This window comes from Arabidopsis lyrata (genome assembly GCF_000004255.2).
Source record: "Arabidopsis lyrata subsp. lyrata unplaced genomic scaffold ARALYscaffold_1, whole genome shotgun sequence".
Classification (NCBI taxonomy): domain Eukaryota; kingdom Viridiplantae; phylum Streptophyta; class Magnoliopsida; order Brassicales; family Brassicaceae; genus Arabidopsis; species Arabidopsis lyrata.
The window spans coordinates 31,576,126-31,595,056 of NW_003302555.1; the positions used below are offsets into that span (position 1 = coordinate 31,576,126).

The 18,931-nt window shown below is 40.2% G+C and overlaps 1 protein-coding gene across 1 annotated transcript; it reads left to right on the plus strand.

Annotated features, from left to right (window-relative positions):
- LOC110224890 (putative disease resistance protein At1g58400) lies at positions 1-10,111 on the plus strand. The gene is made up of 2 exons (XM_021012625.1): positions 1-1,805; positions 9,943-10,111. The coding sequence occupies exon 1, from the start codon at positions 35-37 to the stop codon at positions 1,760-1,762; it is 1,728 nt and encodes a 575-aa protein (XP_020868284.1). The 5' UTR covers positions 1-34; the 3' UTR covers positions 1,763-1,805; positions 9,943-10,111.
- The last annotated feature ends 8,820 nt before the right edge of the window (positions 10,112-18,931 follow it).

An 18,931-nucleotide genomic window follows, 5' to 3' on the forward strand; every position in this document is an offset into this window, starting at 1 on the left:
TGATAATTTATCTTAGTGACATTGTGCAGAATCTATGGTTGATAAGGAAATGGAAGAGATGGGTAAGCAAATGATCAACCATTGTGGGGGATTGCCTTTGGCAGTCAAAGTATTAGGAGGTTTGTTATCTACAAAATACACACTGCATGACTGGAAAAGATTATCTAAGAACATTACATCTCATATAGTGGGAAAAACCGATTTCAATGACAACAACGACAGTTCGGTTTACTATGTATTGTCTCTCAGCTTTGAAGAGCTTCCTATATATTTGAAGCATTGCTTCCTCTACCTAGCTCATTTCCCAGAAGATTATCCGATAAATGTAGAGAAATTGTCGTATTATTGGGCTGCAGAAGGAATACCAAAACCAAGGTATTATGACGGAGCGACCATTAGAGATGTTGCAGATGGCTACATAGAGGAGTTGGTGACGAGAAACGTTGTTATTGCGGAAAGAGACATTAGGACTTTGAGATTTGTAACGTTTCACTTGCATGACATGATGAGAGAAGTTTGTTTGGCTAAAGCCAGAGAAGAGAACTTCTTACAACTTTCTGTCGATAGCTCCCCGATGGCGCACTCTCAATCTCCCTGTAGATCTCGCAGACTTGTCTTTCATGGTCCTACTAAATTACATATTACAAGAGATATAAAAAATCCAAAACTTCGATCTCTTTTAGTTATGAGTGGTATCAGGTTTCCCCATTCCCCGGTTATGCAGGAAACACGTTGTATGCTATCAAGTTTAAGCTTTACAAGGTTACAACTGCTGAGGCTGTTAGATCTCTCTAAATCCAAGTTTGAAGGAGGAAAGTTACCATCAAGCATTGGAAATCTCATCCACTTGAGATACTTGAGCTTGGAAAACTCTATGGTATCTCATCTACCTTATTCTCTACGAAATCTAAAGTTGCTGATCTATTTAAATTTAGATGTAAAATGGGATTCTGTAATCTACATGCCCGATTTCTTCATGGGGATGCGAGAATTGAGGTATCTCTCATTACCATGGGCTCTTTCTAAGAAGACAAAGTTGGATTTGAGTAATCTTGTAAACTTGGAGACCTTGAAGAACTTCTTAACAAGGAATTGTAGTTTTGGGGATCTCCATGGTATGACCAACTTCAAGACTCTTGAAATCTCTTTCTATCATGGGATGAGTGTAGAAACTATATCCTCATCAGTAGGTGGATTGAGAAACCTGGAAAATCTTACTATCATAGATCACAGGGCAAATAGATTTGACGCGAATATTATAAAGGGGTTTGTTTTAGATTGCATTCATCTCAACAAGTTGGATTTGAAGATTTATATGCCAAAGCTACCTGAGGTACAACATTTCCCTTCTCACCTCAAGACCATAACTCTAACAGAGTGTTGTTTGGAGGAGGATCCCATGCCCATTCTAGAGAAGTTGTTTCAGTTGAAAGAGGTTCATTTAAAGTATCAATCGTTCTGTGGGAAGAGAATGGTTTGCTCCGGCAATGGATTTCCTCAACTACAGTTTCTATCGATTTTTGAATTAAAGGAATGGGAAGAGTGGATAGTAGAAGAAGGCTCCATGCCCCTTCTTCACACTTTGACTATTTGGAGTTGTGGAAAATTAAAGGAACTTCCAGATGGGATGAGATATATCACTTCCTTGAAAGAACTGTATATAGGAATGATGCAAACTGAATGGAAGGAGAGACTGTCGGAAAGAGGAGCAGATTTTTACAAAGTGCAACACATTCCTTCTGTTTATTTACAAAGGTACTAAGATTGAGGCTCGCAACATTACAAACTAGATGTACCACTACCAGGTAATATATCATTTACCGAGATTAAATATCATGTTCTATTTGTTTTCAAAATGGATTCGAAAACTGAATTTACAAAGTTATTATACCATATTCATAAAAAGAAGTAGAATTCTGCTGAATTTGATGGACTTTTTGTTTTCATTCACTACAAGAAAACAGTCGTTTTACGACTACGACAATAGTCGCTATTTAGTCGTAAAACTGGATAATACGACTAGGTTACGACTAATACCCGTAGTCGTAAATATTTAGTCGCTAAAATAAATAGTCGTAAATTTAGTCGCCTTTTAACGACAAACATACGACTAATATATATGAGTCATATATTAGTCACTCATTAGTCGTAACATTTGATGACTATTTGGCGACTATGTTACTATTAATCAACACTCATATAAGGTCTGTTTAGTGCAGTCGTATACATAGTCGTTAATTTGTAGTGACTAAATGGCGTCTATTTTACGACTATAAATACGACTATTGTAAGATAGTCATTACTTAGTCGTTAATAAAAGCGACTATATTGCGACTAATATATGTTTTTTTTATGACTAATTGGCGACTATTGTTGCGACTAATATAAGAATTTGGTATTTCGGATTTTGTTTTCAAATTGTTTGGATTCCGATTTTGTTTCATTTCCGATTTTGTTTTGAAATTGTTTGGATTCCGATTTTGTTTCATTTCTAAGTTTGATTCCATAACCCAAACAACATTAATCTAAAACCAAATAAAAAAAAAAGAACTCCAAATCAAATAAAAGCCAAAACACATACAAAAGTACATCATTCACTATCAAAGTACACATACACACCATTCACAATCAAAGACACTTATCAAAAACTAAGAGAGTGATAAAGTTTTTGTTCATGATAAAAGAGAGATGAAAAGGAGAAACCTATGGATCATTTTGAGGAAGAGGCGAGAGAGGGTCTGTGGTTTCTTGAGGAGCTGAATGAGCGGCCATGAAGTCCAGGAAGTGCGGATCGGTTTGCCACAGATACTTCTCTACCAAAGACAAGTGCGCGAGCTTCTCCTTTTGCTCAGCCGCCACTCGGGTTTGCTCAGCTTTATGGGCAGCTTCCTCAAGATCTCTCTTTTCATTATATGCTGCCTGCTCTTCTATCTTGCGTTGAGCTTCCTTCAGCTGTTCTTGCAGATCCAGAAAGGATGTAGATGAAGATGAAGACTGTCCATAGCGCTTGCGCTTGCCAAGAGTCTCTTTGAGGCTTCCAATTCCATACGGAATTCCTCTAGAATCTACCTCAGTGGACTGTAAAAAAGTAAGAGAACAACTGAGATTAGAGAATGAGAATTGAACTCCAGATTATATAAATGTAATTTGGAAAATTGAAGCTTAACCTGCAGAAAGATGGTGGTGCAGTCCTCTGCTGTGAGCTCCCGGGGACGTGACTCGCCATCTGAAACACTCGAAGCATCTGCCTCTAGCTGAGACAACCTCAGTTCCAAATTCTGCTGGTATGTTGTTGCTATTTTCTCCGCCTTCCGATCAACATACATACCATCTGGCCTAGTATGGGTCTTGATGAAAACCTCACCAACACTGACCGCTCTTCCCAGTTGCTCTTCCTGCATTGTAACCAAATAACATGTGTTAACCAGTCATAATGAAAAGATAAATAAATAACAGATATATGAAGTCACTGACCATTTCATCTTTGATTTGTTGAAACGACTTAGGGCCTGAGAAATGAACGTGAGGACCAAGTCCGCCACGGTCAGACTTGCGAGCTTTTGAATATGTTTCACTCCTCTTCTTCGCTTCTTCAGTGTCCCAGTAGGTGCACATTGTTTCCCAGAGAGTGTCACCAATCCATGGAGGTCGCTCTCGACTTGTCCTCGCTCCGCTAACCATATCTTTCATCCGGCGCTGACATATATCCTCAAAATAATATTGCACGGTGCCTGTTATCAAGGGATCCCAATGGTGTGTTTTCTACAAAAAAAAAACAGAATTGTAAAAACAGAGAAACAAGAAAAGTACTCTATATTAGAAGGATAAAGACGGAGAAAGAAAACAGTACCGCGAATTCGAGAAAGTATCTCTCTCTTCTGTCCACAAGCACCAAAGTAAAGCTATAGTAGGGAGCATCAAATTTGCCAGTCCAAACTTTAGTAATCTTCCGAACTAGTGCATTCCCATGGTCACGAGTAAACCTCCATAAATATGAAACAATCAAAGAAGAAAAGAGGTTAATATAGTATATGAAACTTAAAAAATAAACAAGGATACAAGAAGTCCATATATTTCAAGTTCATCACCCACCAAAGAACAAGATACAACAAGTCCACACACAAGTCTGCAACAAGTCGACATTATTCAAGATTATTACCCATCAGAGAAAAAGAAACAACTAGTCCACACAAAATTTAACTATGCAACAGGTCTGACGAATAAGTCAAGTAAATTAGCCATCATAGAACAAGAAACAACAACTCCATAAACCATAAAATAAAGGCAGAATAAGAAGTAAGCAAGAATCATACCATGAGGTGTTTTCCACGGGTTCGGGACAGAGCACGGTGGTCCACTGTTCCCTACCAGGCACACTAAGAAACACATTCAATGCCCGCAGCGAGTCCTCCTGCAGCTCCGGCAACTCGTGAGAAATCTCGTCTTGGAAGTTGTTGCCTTGCGAGGAAGTCGTGTGGGGATGAGCCTCACTATGAGCTGGAGAATCCTGAACAATTGGTGAGGTTGGAGCCTCTTGCTGAGGAGTCGCTTGAGGCTGTGGGTTGTTCTCCACTTCTTCTGAGTGAGTCGCATCAACTCCACGTGGTTGAGTTCCGGAGTTCTGGAATAGTTGCTGAGGCGGTGGATAGTCCCGGACTGTCGTTGCCTGAGCTTGTAAATTAGCAGGTGGTACTTGAGGAGACTGCGTCGGAGGCACTTGGACCGCCGGAGTGAAGTTGTACTGACTGGGTAGACTATTAGGTCGTAGACCAGGCGTCGTCCCTACGACTCTCTGAGAAACGTTAGGCACGTTTCTTCTCCTTCTTCCTCGGCCACCCATCTGAGAGATCTGAGAGAACTGGGGAAGAAGATGGAAGTAAATCGATCGATTTCAGTGAGAACTGGGGAAGAAGAAGAAGAAGATCGAAGTAAATCGATCGATTGGGGAAGAAATCGATCGAACAGAGAAAGAAAAAATTAGGGTTTTCAGAGAGAATTGGGGAAGAAGAAGAAGATCGAAAGAGGCGAAATGAGGAAAATTAGGGTTGTGTCGTTTTTGTTCGGGCGGTTCCGTCTACTGATGGGCTTGGACCGAGTAAATTGGCCCATTAAATTGATTTTAGTCGCTACTTAGACGTCAATTAGTCGCATAAGTTAATATATATTCTGGGTTGGGTGTTATTGGGCTTGGACCGAGTAATTGGCTCATTTCATTTATTTTAGTCGCTATTTAGACGTCAATTAGTCGCATAAGGTGATATATAGTCGTTTAAAAGACGGTAAAATGTCGCATTTTTATTTAAAACATAATAAACATAAGTAGATAACCTTAACATATAAACATAATTAATATCATACAAAAAAACACAAGTACGAACATATAGAAAATATTTAGTAAGGTTCATCGGATTCTGGTTCTTCCTCATCAGAAGACGATAAATTGCATCGGAATTCATCTTCTGGTTCAGCATCGCAGACATCGTAATCGAGGACTATTGGGTTTGATCTCTCTACCGGATTGTCTGGTACAAGATCTTCAATTGTAGTCATCAAAACAGCATCATCATTTTCTGTTTGCAAAAGAGTCGGATCATTGGTTTCATATTCTCCTGAAATGTTTCCTCTTGGATTCACTTTTAGAACATTGAGCCAAATTTGCTTCGGTTTCTTTGTATATGGATATGGAATATAACAAACTTGATCTGCTTGAGAGGCTGTAGACATAAAAATTTGCATGAGATTTATAGAGATATATATATATATATATATATATATATATATATATATATATATATATATGATATCAAGAATAAATGGTTGGTATACATAAGTACATACCTAGAATAAATGGCTCGTATTTATTGTATTTTCTCGATGATAGAACGTCTACTACGCCACCATTTCTCCTCCGAGTACCACGACCGATTTTAGGGTCATACCAGTTACACTTAAAAAGAGTGATCCTCAAATTGACCATGCCTTCATACTGGAGTTCAATAATATCCGTTAAGGTTCCATAGAAATCTGCCTCATTTGATGCATCCGTGTAATTTTCACCTTTAACACACACACCATAATTACATGTCTTTCGTCCAGCTCCGTGCTTCTGCGTATGAAACAAATAACCTCTTGTAAAGTACATTGGCCAAGTTTTGACCTTGTTCAAAGGTCCATGGACTATCTCTTGAACCCAAGTAGGAAATGGATTCGTCGAATTCCAATATGTAACCTGCATATAAATATAAACCAACATCAATACAAAAGTTGAAATCCATGCATGTAGAAGTTATTTAATGACGTACATAGTCTTTCACCCATAAATGATATTCTTCAGCTCTTTTCGTGGAGAGTTCTTTTTTGGTCAAATCTGGATATTTTGTAGATAAAAAATCCTCGAACATACTATGCAAAACAGAAACAAATATATTAGAAATTATCATGTATATTACAAATTAAAGAGTGATTTTAGGAGAGATATCAACTTATATACCTCTCAATTGGTTGAAAATAGTCACAATTTCGTAAAACATATGCATGTGCGCATTGATAGTCTTTTTCGGAAAGCCATTCTTCATGCATTTCCCCACTTGGTCTCCCGACGTGAGTAAAAATAGTAGGTACTCCAGGGACATGATATACAGGTACTTCGCCTTCATCAAATCTTGTTAACCTGATCCAAATGAGTTAATTAAAAGTAATTCACATCAAAAATAGTGATCAATGCATTAAATTACCTTGATTTTGTTTGTATATGATCGGCAAAGTAGTGCTCTGAGAAATAAGCAATCTCGTCATTTATATATGATTCAACAATTGATCCTGCCGCATATCTTTTGTTCTTTGCTTTTCCTTTCAACTTTTTGAAAAACCTCTCAAAAGGATACATCCACCTATATTGGACAGGTCCACCCAATTCAGCTTCGTACGGGAGATGTATAGGCAGGTGCTCCATCACATCAAAAAATGATGGTGGAAATATCTTCTCCAAGTTGCATATGATTAGGACAATATTCTGCTTTAAAATCTGAACGCGACTACTCTGCAAAGTCCTCGAACATAAGTCCCGGAAAAATGCTCCAATCCCTATACATACAATTAAGAGGTTAAGTGTATCATCAAAACATGTTTAAAGATAAGTAGAATAAATACTATATGGAATGTGTGATTATTAGTACCTGATAACGCAATGTGGACGTTCCGGTCTAGGATTTCTGCAAAGATAAATGGAAGTAGTCGCTCCATAAAAACATGGCAATCATGACTCTTCATGCCTGAAAACTTGCCATTCTCCATATCAACACAACTAGCCAAGTCTGACGAATAACCATCTGGAAATTTAACCGCATGTTTCACACATTCCAATAAACTTGTTTTGGCAGCTGCTGTCAATGTGTAAGCTGGAAAAGGAGCTTTACCCCGACTATCAATATGTAACTGTGGCCGAGAACAAAATTGTTCTATATCCAATCTTGACATGATGTTGTATTTTGATTTACCCTTCACATTCATAAGAGTATTCATAATGTTGTCCAAAAAATTCTTCTCTGTGTGCATCACATCAATATTATGACGAAGATTGAGGTCCCTCCAATACGGCAGCTCCCGTAGTATGCTTTCCTTGTGCCAGTTATGTTGTTTCCCATAACCAGGCATCTTCTTTTCGTGACCGTTTCCACCGACGTCCTTGGTACATGGTGGATTTACACCATTCAACTTCTCGTAATAAACTTGTTCACCGGTCAAAGATTGAGGTGGATACTCTTTAGATGCGTCTCTTCCTCTTAGGAAGTCTTTTTTGTTCTTCCTTAATGGATGACCGTGAGGAAGAAATCTTCGGTGACAATCAAACCAACACGTCTTCCTTCCCTTAGGTAGATAAAAAGACTTTGTATCCTCCATACAAATTGGACAAGATAATTTTCCATGGGTGGTCCATCCTGATAACATGCTATATGCAGGAAAGTCGCTTATCGTCCACATCAGCACTGCCTTCAGATTAAAATTTTGATTCAAAGATACATCGTATGCATCGATCCCAGTAGACCACAACTCTTTTAACTCCTCAATAAGCGGTTGGAGGAAGATATCGAGACTAGCTCGCGGATGATTAGGCCCTGAATTCAGAATTGTAAGAAACAAATACTCTGTATTCATGCACATACCAGGGGGTAAATTGTATGGAGTTAGGATCACTGGCCACAACGAATGATTACGAGACATGCCAAATGGATTGAACCCATCTGTGCATAATCCAAGATAAACGTTACGAGGTTCTTCGGTAAACCGGGGATGTTGCTCTTGGAAATATTTCCACTCGGCCGCATCAGAAGGATGATTCATTTCTCCCTCCTTTGATTGATGCTCTGCATGCCATTGCATTGCCGCTGCTGTCTTGTGGCTCTGATACATTCTCTTCAATCGGTGACCAATAGGTAGATACCACATACGACTATATGGTACTTTGGTTCTTCGACGGTCATCCTTAGGCTTCCATCTTTGTGCACCACAAAACCGACATTGATCTTCCTTTTCATTTTCTTTCCAAAAAAGCATACAATTGTTCATACAAACATCAATTGTATGATAAGGAAGACCTAAATCGCGCATCAATTTCTCGGTATGGTAATGCGAACCGGTTGCCTGGTTTCCTTCTGGTAAAAAATCAGTCAACATTTGGCAAACCGAATCCACACATTTTTCACTCATATTATGATCCGCTTTGTTTTGCATGACTCGAGCAGCTAACGATAAGTGCGACTGGCCTTCACGACAACCATCGTATAATGGATTTTTTGCACCTTCTAACAAGTCGTAGAATTTCTTCGAATGGTTTAGTACCGGTTCTTCCACATTCTGATAACTAACATCCTCATAATAGTTATCATCAACCCCCACATTATAACGAAATGCATCATTCACCATATCCACATATGGATCTTCTGCTACATTACCCCCTACTTCATAATTCTCACTTACATACGTCCTATCAATGTAACTTGGTCCTATATCCATATTGAGTTCCTCTCCATGTTTATACCAAACATAATAATCTACCATAAATCCATGACTAAACAGATGACTCATAACTCTTCTACCCGAGATATGTTTATTGTTCTTGCAAACACTACAAGGACAGTGGAATTTACCGCGATTACTCTGGACTATAGGCTGGCTATTTGCAAACGTCAAGAATTCCTCCACACCCGCTTCAAATTCTTTTGAAAAATTTCCCGTTGCTTCATCGAACCTCTTGTACATCCACTCTCGATAATTACCGCTGTCATTACCGCCATAATTGTAATTTTCCGCCATTCCTCTAGAATAAATAACTATAAACGTTTTTTTTTCTTATAAACGCTCTGTTTTTTTTTTCTTTTAAGTGTTGATTATGTTTGTTGTAATGAAGAGAAGAGAGAGTGATTTTTGTTATATAGACAAATTTGGTGACTAAACAGCGACTAAAATACGACTATTACTTTTACTCGCCAAAAACCGGTACACCAACCCCATCTACCTCTTCATGAAAAAAACATGTTTTTTACCGGCATTTTACGACTATTTACCGACTTTTTAACGACTATTATGCGACCCGCCGAATCAGTCGCTAAATAGTCGCCTATTTAGCGACTACAGTCATTAGTCATTCAATATAGTCGCCAATTTAGCGACTACAGTCATTAGTCATTCAATATAGTCGCTAATTTAGCGACTAAAATACGACTATAGTCGGGGTTTTAATTGTAGTCGTATAATAGTCGCTAATTAACGACTATTAGAATGACTACAGTATGTAGTCGTTAATTAGCGACAATACGACGACTATATAATTGTAGTCGTAACATTAGTCGTATAATAGTCGTATATTAGTCGTCTAATTTAGCGACTACACAATTAGTCGCCGATCGTAGTCGGTAATCGCCTGTTTTCTTGTAGTGATTGTAGCCGATGTCTTTCATGGCGAATCTTGGTCATCTCCATATCTACATATAATAAAATATTTGCATTGTTGTCTTGATGTGTTTTGTTGTAAAATCAGACTTACGGTTTTTGTTAGAATATCATATGACAAACAACAAAATTACTTTTCACTTTATAACAACATTGGTTTTTTTTTATGTTTGCAAGTTTATTCATTTGTCAAGACTTGTTCATCAGTAGAATGAATTAGTTGTTAAAGAACCGGAAATACCGTGGGGATGAACTGGCCACGACACAAGTTTGAAAATGCCCATGCAACATTTCTAAGCATTGAGTCATTGACAATTTGGTATGCTCATTAATCTTAATGAGCAGTGGAGCCAATGCTCCACATCTAAGAACATTTTGTGGGGGAATCACCAGCGACGTTACCTAATGCTCATACAGCTTCCTCGCAAACATCATCGCTTCCGGAAGAAGCAAGAAGCTGGACAAAGATTGGAACAGCATTGTGATCTACTAAAACTTTCGTATGATCCGATGTTCCAGATGCAATGTTTGTCAGAGCCCAAGCTGCCTCAAACTTAATCTTAGGGTAATATTCTTCGTTAAGAAACTCAACGAACCGCGGAACAACACCAGAATCTATCACTTCGTCAACATTTTAAAAATGAAGTTGTGCCATTGTGGTAATTATAACGTTTTAAGTTTTGATGCGTACAGACTAATCCTAGTGAAGGTGAGACAAACCAAAATTTTTTTTGTCCGGTTTAATTCAATTGGAATTTTTCAGAATATGAATGTTGCTTAGCGATAGACAAGGGTGTTTGTGGTATTATGGTAGACGATGGACGATTATGCCCTTGATGACTCAGAAGAAAGAGAGAGAATTAATGATGTGCGTCAGAAAAAAGTACAGCATGCTGAAAAAGGGGACCAACCACATTAAATGGTGACAATGATTATTAGACATTAAAATATACTCCCTCCGTTATTTTATAGGTGATGTTTTAGGAGAATACACATCGATTAAGAAATCATTTAATTTTTGTTTAATTCTAAACTAAAACATCATTTCTTATCTAATCAACTAATAAAAAAACAATTTACAGAATATAAATCGTCAAAACCAATAAAAAAAGTAATTAATTTTGCATTGAAAACTGAAAACATCATCTATTCAAGAACAAAATAAAAAGGTTAAAACATCTTTTATTAAAGAACGGAGGGAGTAATACAAAGCATTAATTATTAGGTCAGAGCAAGTAATTAATTGCTAAAAACGTTTGGGGAGATGATATGGGTTAAATTCGGGGACAACTGGATCGGGGACAACTGGATCTCTTGATTGTCCATCCCCAGATGATGTGGTTTTACCAGCCAGAGATCTGGATTTATTCGGGGATAACTCCTCTTGACAGTCCATCGCCAGATGATGTGGTTTTACCAGCCAGAGATCTGGATTTACTCGGGAACAACTTGATCTTTATTTTATTCCGCCAGAGAGCCAAAGACGAAGATCGGGATTTACTCGGGGACAACTTTGTTTTACTAGCCAGAGGGACGAAAACGGTTACCAATGTGCTAGGAGAGAGACAAAGGACGACAGAAATTTTGTAGGGTCACATCAACCGCAGTTCCTTATCTCACCGGTTGGAGAGTAAAATGCTCATTTTACAAGTACAAAGTGGTATGAATGATAATTGGGCCTTTAATGTGGTAGAAGGGATAACTTTTGGACCAAATGTGGTACTAATGCTAATTTTCTCTTTTATATATATATATATATATATACATATATATATATATATATATATATATAATTTAGATTTTTACGATTTTTTTATTTAGTATTCAAGTTATATTATTTTATATTAATGTTGTAAATAAACAATTGGTGATGTGGAGCTTTTTTATGGTCGGGAAATCCAAACACTAAAGTCTCATGGGAGGACACAAGTAGACCAAAAACAGAGGGGTGTCTTGGCCTAAGGTGTTTGTAAGATGTTTCACGTGTGTTTGCTTAATTACCGTTTAATTTGGAAATTGTTCACACTCTCGGGTTCACTTTGGGTGACTTGGACTAAACAAAACTTAATGCGGAACGGTTTTTTAGACTGCCCTTTGTACCACAATGGGCTCATGGATTTGGCTCAAGCTACTAAAACTCCAGGAGGAGATTAGGCCTTTCATTCGGGCTGTTGTGAAGGATGGTTTATTGGTATCCTTTTGGTATGATCACTGGCTACCCACATGACGAATTTTGTATATTACGGGCTACAATGGACCAAGACTTCTCGGTATACTGCTCACAGCTTTCAGTCCGCGAGCTCTAAGTCCGATAGGTCTAAGACTAAGAAGAAATAGAATGCCACATTTGGAGCCGCTACTAGAACAGATTCGAGCTTACACTCTTACGGCTTCTTCCGATGGACCAGACCAGTTTCTTTGGCAGCATGATATCAACGACTTGTGTCCACAATTCTCAGACTTACAAGACATGGGAGCAGTTGAGAGATAAATCTCCCTCTGTAAAATGGAGCAGAGCAGTGTGGTTTGGGCAAGGAATTCCTCGTTGCAGCTTCATAACATGGCTAGCGGTGTGTAACCGTCTCTCCACAAGTGATCGAATGCGCCTTTGGGGACGACATCAACCTTGTGTCTTATGCGGAGAACCGGACGAATCAAGAAACTATCTGTCTTTTGCATACCCATACTCATTCACTGTTTGATCAGCTGTGGCTGGACCTCTCTTAAGAAACCGACGAGATCCAGATTGGGAGATAACTATAGCATATATCATCGCGGGCAAATGACACCGTTTACAAGACATCCTACTTCGCCTCTGTTTTCAAACAACAACCTACCTCATTTGGATGGAGAGGAATGTCATAATTCATCAAAGTCGCTTCTCAACTACTCACCAGTTAGTCAAGCGAACTGAAAAGGTCATCTGCAACAGAATTACCTCCGTCGACTACATGTCCAGACCAGGTCTCCAAGACCTCTTTCAACAATGGCTCCTCTTCTCGCATCACTCCGGGGGAAGCAATTAACCTCTCTGTCTTTCTTTTGTGCTTGTATATGCAGAGTTCTCTTTAAGCTCTTTTTGATTTAGATACTCTTATGTACTGTACATATATTCTTTGGATCAATCAATTAAACATTCAAACAAAATAAAATAAAAAGTATTGATGTTGATAAAATAATAAAATAAAATAGTGATGAAACAGTTGGGCTTTGATTCTCGATGGATAAAGTGGATAATGGAATGTGTGAAATCACTTATATATGAAGTTCTCATAAATGGGGCTCCCTATGGTAAAATCCATCCTACTCGGGGCCTCCGTCAAGGTGATCCGCTGTCCCTTATTTATTCCTCATTTGTGCTGAAGCTTTAAGTCAATTATTGAACAAAGAAGAGGCAGATCATCATATTCATGGTATGCGAACTCGGGGCCTCCGTCAAGGTGATCCGCTGTCCCTTATTTATTCCTCATTTGTGCTGAAGCTTTAAGTCAATTATTGAACAAAGAAGAGGCAGATCATCATATTCATGGTATGCGAGTAACACGGAATTGCCCGTCTATTTCCCACTTATTATTTGCGGACGACTCTCTGTTCTTTTGTCGTGCAACAACTTCTAATTGCGAGAGAATGACTTTAATCTTCAAGACATATGAAGAAGCATTGGGTCAAATGATTAACTACAATAAATAATCGATTATTTTTGGTATGAAGATTCCTGAGCACAAGAGAGAGAATTAAAAGGATTTTGGGAATTGAGAAGGTAGGAGGAGGTGGAAAATATTTGGGTCTTCCAGAACAATTTGGAAGAAAGAAAGTTGAGCTCTTTAGTTACATAGTCAAGCGTGTAAAGGAGAGAACATAAGGTTGGTCAACCAAATTCATGTCCCCGGCTAGAAAAGAGATTCTAATCAAGTATGTGGCGATGGCTCTTCTAGTGTATTCCATGAACTGCTTTCTTCTACCAATCACCATTTGCAATGAGATAAACAGTGTGCTTTCTGCGTTTTGGTGGGGTAAAGAAAATGGTCGGGGTAAAATACCATGGGTCTCCTGGGCTCGAATGTCGTTACCAAAAAAGGAAGGCGGGCTTGGCTTTAAAGATTTGCATCATTTCAATAAAGCTCTTCTTGCAAAACAAGCTTGGCGTCTCCTTAAATATCCAAATAGCCTTATTGCTCGGTTATATAAAGGTCTTTATCACCCTAACTCTTCTTATTTAAAAGCAAAATAGGGCATTACACTTCTTATGGTTGGAGATCAATTCAAGAAGGAAAAGCTTTACTTGAGCATGGGTTAAGGATGCGTCTTGGCAACGAACAGCATACAAAGATTTGGGACGATGCGTGGTTACCAACATTGCCTCCACGGCAAGCTAATGGACCTATTATTGATCCGGATATGACAGTGTCTGATCTTTGGAAGGAGAATCGAAGAGAATTGTGGATGTCGGATTCACACACTCAAGTATTTTTATTAAATAGGAAAGATTATTCTTGAGGGACAAAAAATAAGAATGTAAAAGGCTTATGAATTGCTACAAAAATTGCTATAGTATTTCTTGCTCAAGAGAGAGATCCCCTTTACATGGCCATTGGCCTCTATACTTATACGTAAAACGACATTTAAGTGGCTAATTAAGTACAATTATTCCCTCTTAAATGCGTCCGTTTTGATCTTTTGCTTTTAATGCTTAACGTTTGAATTTGAGTTGACTCTGATCTTCATGGGCCTCGCCTTTTGGCCCAAATGTCCTTGAACCGAATTAACCGTGACTTTGATGTCGGACTCATATCGAAGTGCAATCACTTCGAATTCTCCTTATGGTGATAACCACTTCGACTGTTCTTTTGACTTGTGGGTCTAATGGGCTTTATCCTTTATGGGCTGTTACCCTGACTACGTGGCAATCTTTGGTTGGTCCTGGACCTCTAGTGCGGGATCCGACACCAACAATTAGCCCCCCAAGTTCTTCAAAGTGCCATTCCAATTCGAAGGACTTTAAATGCTTAAATGACCAAAGATTGCGCTCGAGAATCTTTCTGATTTCCCGCCAAAAATCCCATCACTCCTTTAATTCCGGCACTAGCCATTTTTAACCGAATGACATCTGTCATCATTATGACCGTATAGTAATTAATTAAAACGGGAAAAACCTTCCCACTTCCCACACAACTTCCGAGGCGGTTTCATCATTTAGCTTGTGTAAGGTAACTTCTTCTCACCATCATTTTCTTCTTTTACTTTTGTGCTTTAATCAAAACTTCTCTCTACTTTTCTTCGTCGAACCTCTCTTCGCCGGATCTTGAATTTTTCATTTTTCTCCGATGACTTCCGATTCTGAGAGACCTGAATCTCCGTCTTACGATGAGAGGCGTTCTAGCAATGACGAATGCACTCGTCCTAACAATATTGCCGGTCCTCATTACAAATCCACCTGTACTCTTCAATCCCTTGAGCGATTAAAGGGGCTTTGTCAAATTCCTCCTGGAATCATAGCGGAGGCACAGATAGCCGATCCTACGGAATCCCCGGAGAACCACCGCGACGGGTACTTTTGTGTTTACGAAATCTACTTCAAGGGCTGCGGATTGACCTTCCCCCTTCCCGAAGCCCTAGTTCGATTCTTGGCGGCTCTTGAGATTGCTTTACCTCAACTAACCCCCAATCTCCTCCGAACCATCCTCGGGATTATAACCGTTGCGGCAGAGGCTGGCTACATCATCGGAGTCCCCGAGCTGAATGAACTCCTAAGTGTAAGGAGTTCATCAAAGAAAACAGGGTACTTCTCGGCGTATCTGAATGCCAACAGGAACGTCATTTCGCATCTCCCGAACAAAGATGAAAACTAGCACCATCCTTGGTTCCTGATTAGGAAAACTCCTGCTTCAATTGGAAATCTTTCCGATGTACTCCCATCGAAGTGGTCTGCGAAGCCTGGTAGAAATTAGGTCGTATATTCCTTCCTTGGTTGTTTTATTTTTTACTGACCAAACTCGTTGTTTTCACTTCGCAGCTGTCATCGCTTCGACTCTTCCGACTGAAGAATTCGTCAAGTTCTTCAAAACAATCCTTGAAGGGGAAACCCTTTGGAACTCTTTCACCCTCGATCGGTTCGTCGAGGCCAACCGAAAACTCAGGATGAGTCCTCCCAATCTACTCCATCGTCTTCCGCCTCCTCCCTCAACTCAGGGAATGTCAGCTCGGGCCCTTACTGCCCAGCGTAAGAAACTCTCCAAGCCGATAGCAGAGGCTTGTGATGAAAACAAGGCGTTCCTTGCGGCCGCCATTGACAAAAAAGACTACAGCAGGACTCTGCTGGTTGATGATAACAGCACCGAGGGAGCCAGATCCGTTGCTGCTTATAGGTTAACACCTCGTCGCGAACGTCATGACGAACGTTCTCCTCGGAGAGAGCGATCTCCTCGTCGTGATTCTCCTCGTCCTCCCTGAGACGATTTTAGCAATGAACCACTTAAGAACTTGGTTCGCAGGAAGAGAGACAAGTCATCCCGTAGTGACTCTTCTCTGCGAAGGGAAAAATCAAGGGCCCGGACTGACCGTTCACCTCGATCATCCCCTCCCACTGAACCAATGGGTCCTCCTCGACCTGTTGATATGTCTTCTTCTTCCCAGCCTGACAGCAAGAAGACTGCTCGGAGTGCATGTCCTAAAAAGGGAGATTCTGAATCTCAAGATGCTTCCTCGAGTTTAAAGCCTGCTCTTGTCCCTTAAGTCAAATTGCTTTCAGGTTTGGTGATTTACACATACTTAAAAGTTTTTGTCTCTATTAAGATTCCAATTTTTACAACTCTTCCTCCTTCGCAGCTATGGAGAAAGAAGGCAGCGTCTTCCGATGCTTCAAGACCCGATCGGGCTCGATCCTGCCAGACTTCAACAAGTGGCGCCTTGCGATTTGTGAACGCTATTTGCTTCATGCTCATCACTTATCTCGGGTTAGTTCCGCTTTATTTTTCCGATTGTGCTGCCGTTCTTTGAAATGACTGACCATCCCGGTTTTATGCATAATGCCAGGCTAACGGTGAGCTTAATGACATGATTGAACATTATGAGGGGCTGGTCATTGGTCGGGAAAAGGAGATTAACGCGTGGAAGAAAAAACTTTCTGCTCTTGAGGCTGAACTAAGCTCTTCTACCGGCTCCAAGCACGATATGGAGGACAAGGTCGACAGTCTAACATCCGAGCTTGCGAAGTTAAAGGGGGAGCTGCAGGAGCAGTACGACCAGAACTTCAAACTCCAGGATGAGCTTTCTGGTGTTCAGGGTAGGCTTCACGAATCCGAATCAAACGCCGATACCCTAAACAACCAACTTACTGAGCTTAACGCGAAGTACAAGGCGATCACCAAATTGCGTGATTTCGAATTGGCGAGGTCGGCATCAAAAGCCAGAAAAGAGGTTAAGGGACGCGGGATGGAGTTGATCCAAGGAGTCATCCGCTTCATTCAAACCGAGAAAGCTAAGTCAGATCTGGAATCAGACATCAAGGAGCATGAGAGCAATCTGATTCTGTTGGATCAAATCCATGAAACAGATTTCTCCGAGGTACAAGAGAGGACCGAACTATCGGCTAATCTTTTTGAAAAGCGGAGTCGCTTGGCAGCTCTTCCTACTTCGACCTTCAACCCGCAGGACTTCGAGGAATTCTTCACTGAATCGCCTCCTATAAGTGAATCGGGTCTAGACTGGGCAGGTAACGCTTGGCTCCTGACTCTTACTACCTTTTCCTCACTTTATGTTTTTTTTTAAATTGACTGGAACCGTCCTTCCCAGGCCCAAGTGAGACGGAAGATGTCGTCCCACCCGAAGTTCCTGTGACATCGGAGGTCACGCCGGAGGATGGTTGTACTGTGGAGGGCGGACCAGGAGCTCCATCTGACCAAGCACCAGCCAAGGAGGCGAATGAAACTCCGACTGTCGAGCCGGAGTCCGAGGTGGCTATTACTCCGTAGTGGCTGCGTCCACTTTAAATTGGAAATTGTCCCATTAATTTTAAAACTTAATTTCAAACTTGTTTTTGCCTAAGGAGGCTTTATTATTTCTTTTGAACAAGATATTTGCCTGAGGAGGCTTTTAAACCTTTCTAGGTTTTGACCCCAAGGGGGTTTGGTTAAAATTATGTGCAGGTTTGCAAAGTCCGCTTTTAACCCTTTGTGGCCTTGTGGTTATGCTTTCGAGATTTTTAGGCAGATCAGACCTTTCTCTTTAGAATGCGAGAACTGAGCTCGGCTTAAAGCGAGTTCCCCACTTCGGGTTTAGTCAACTCGATAAATTTATTGAGCTTGGGCTTTAGAAACTTTTGTAGGTAATGCGACGGTTGCTCTTTCCCTTCTTATTTCTTGAAAGTAGGAAAAGCGGCTTGTCTTTAATGCAATAATTGCTTTTTCTCGATTTTCCAAAAATGGTTTAAACCACTAGGGCACGCCACCATTATTGAATTTTCATTCCCAAGGCAAACCTTAACCCTATTATAAATAGGAGTTTGTCCGGCTTTGATCTTTCTTCAAGAAACTTCATAACACCATATCAATGGAAAACGAAAACATAGCACCCACTGATCCCGGCAGCCCACTCTTCTTGTCCGGTGACGGCTTTGAACCGGCCGGCGTTCTTTTCCCTCATGCCATCTTTCACTTTCCTTCAAAGGAGAAGAAAGAGGCTTGCGAATTTATTGACAAGGTTAATATTCTTTCGCCTTTTACTAAAAACTTTTTGTCTCATCTTATTCATTCATCTTTATGCTAGGTCGCCGACAAACACCGTCGCTTGTGTGAAGAGAGACAGCGGCTAGGCCTCAAAAGGCAAACACTCGAGGCTCGCATCGCTCGGGTGGAGAGGAAGATACGGGCTTTGGAAAGTGACCCCTTTCAATGGGAATGGCGGAACATTGATTCTGTCGCTAAGATCCCGAAGATGCTCCGGATGTATCTCCGTGCTAAGGGAGTTCCGGGTCCCGTGAATGCTC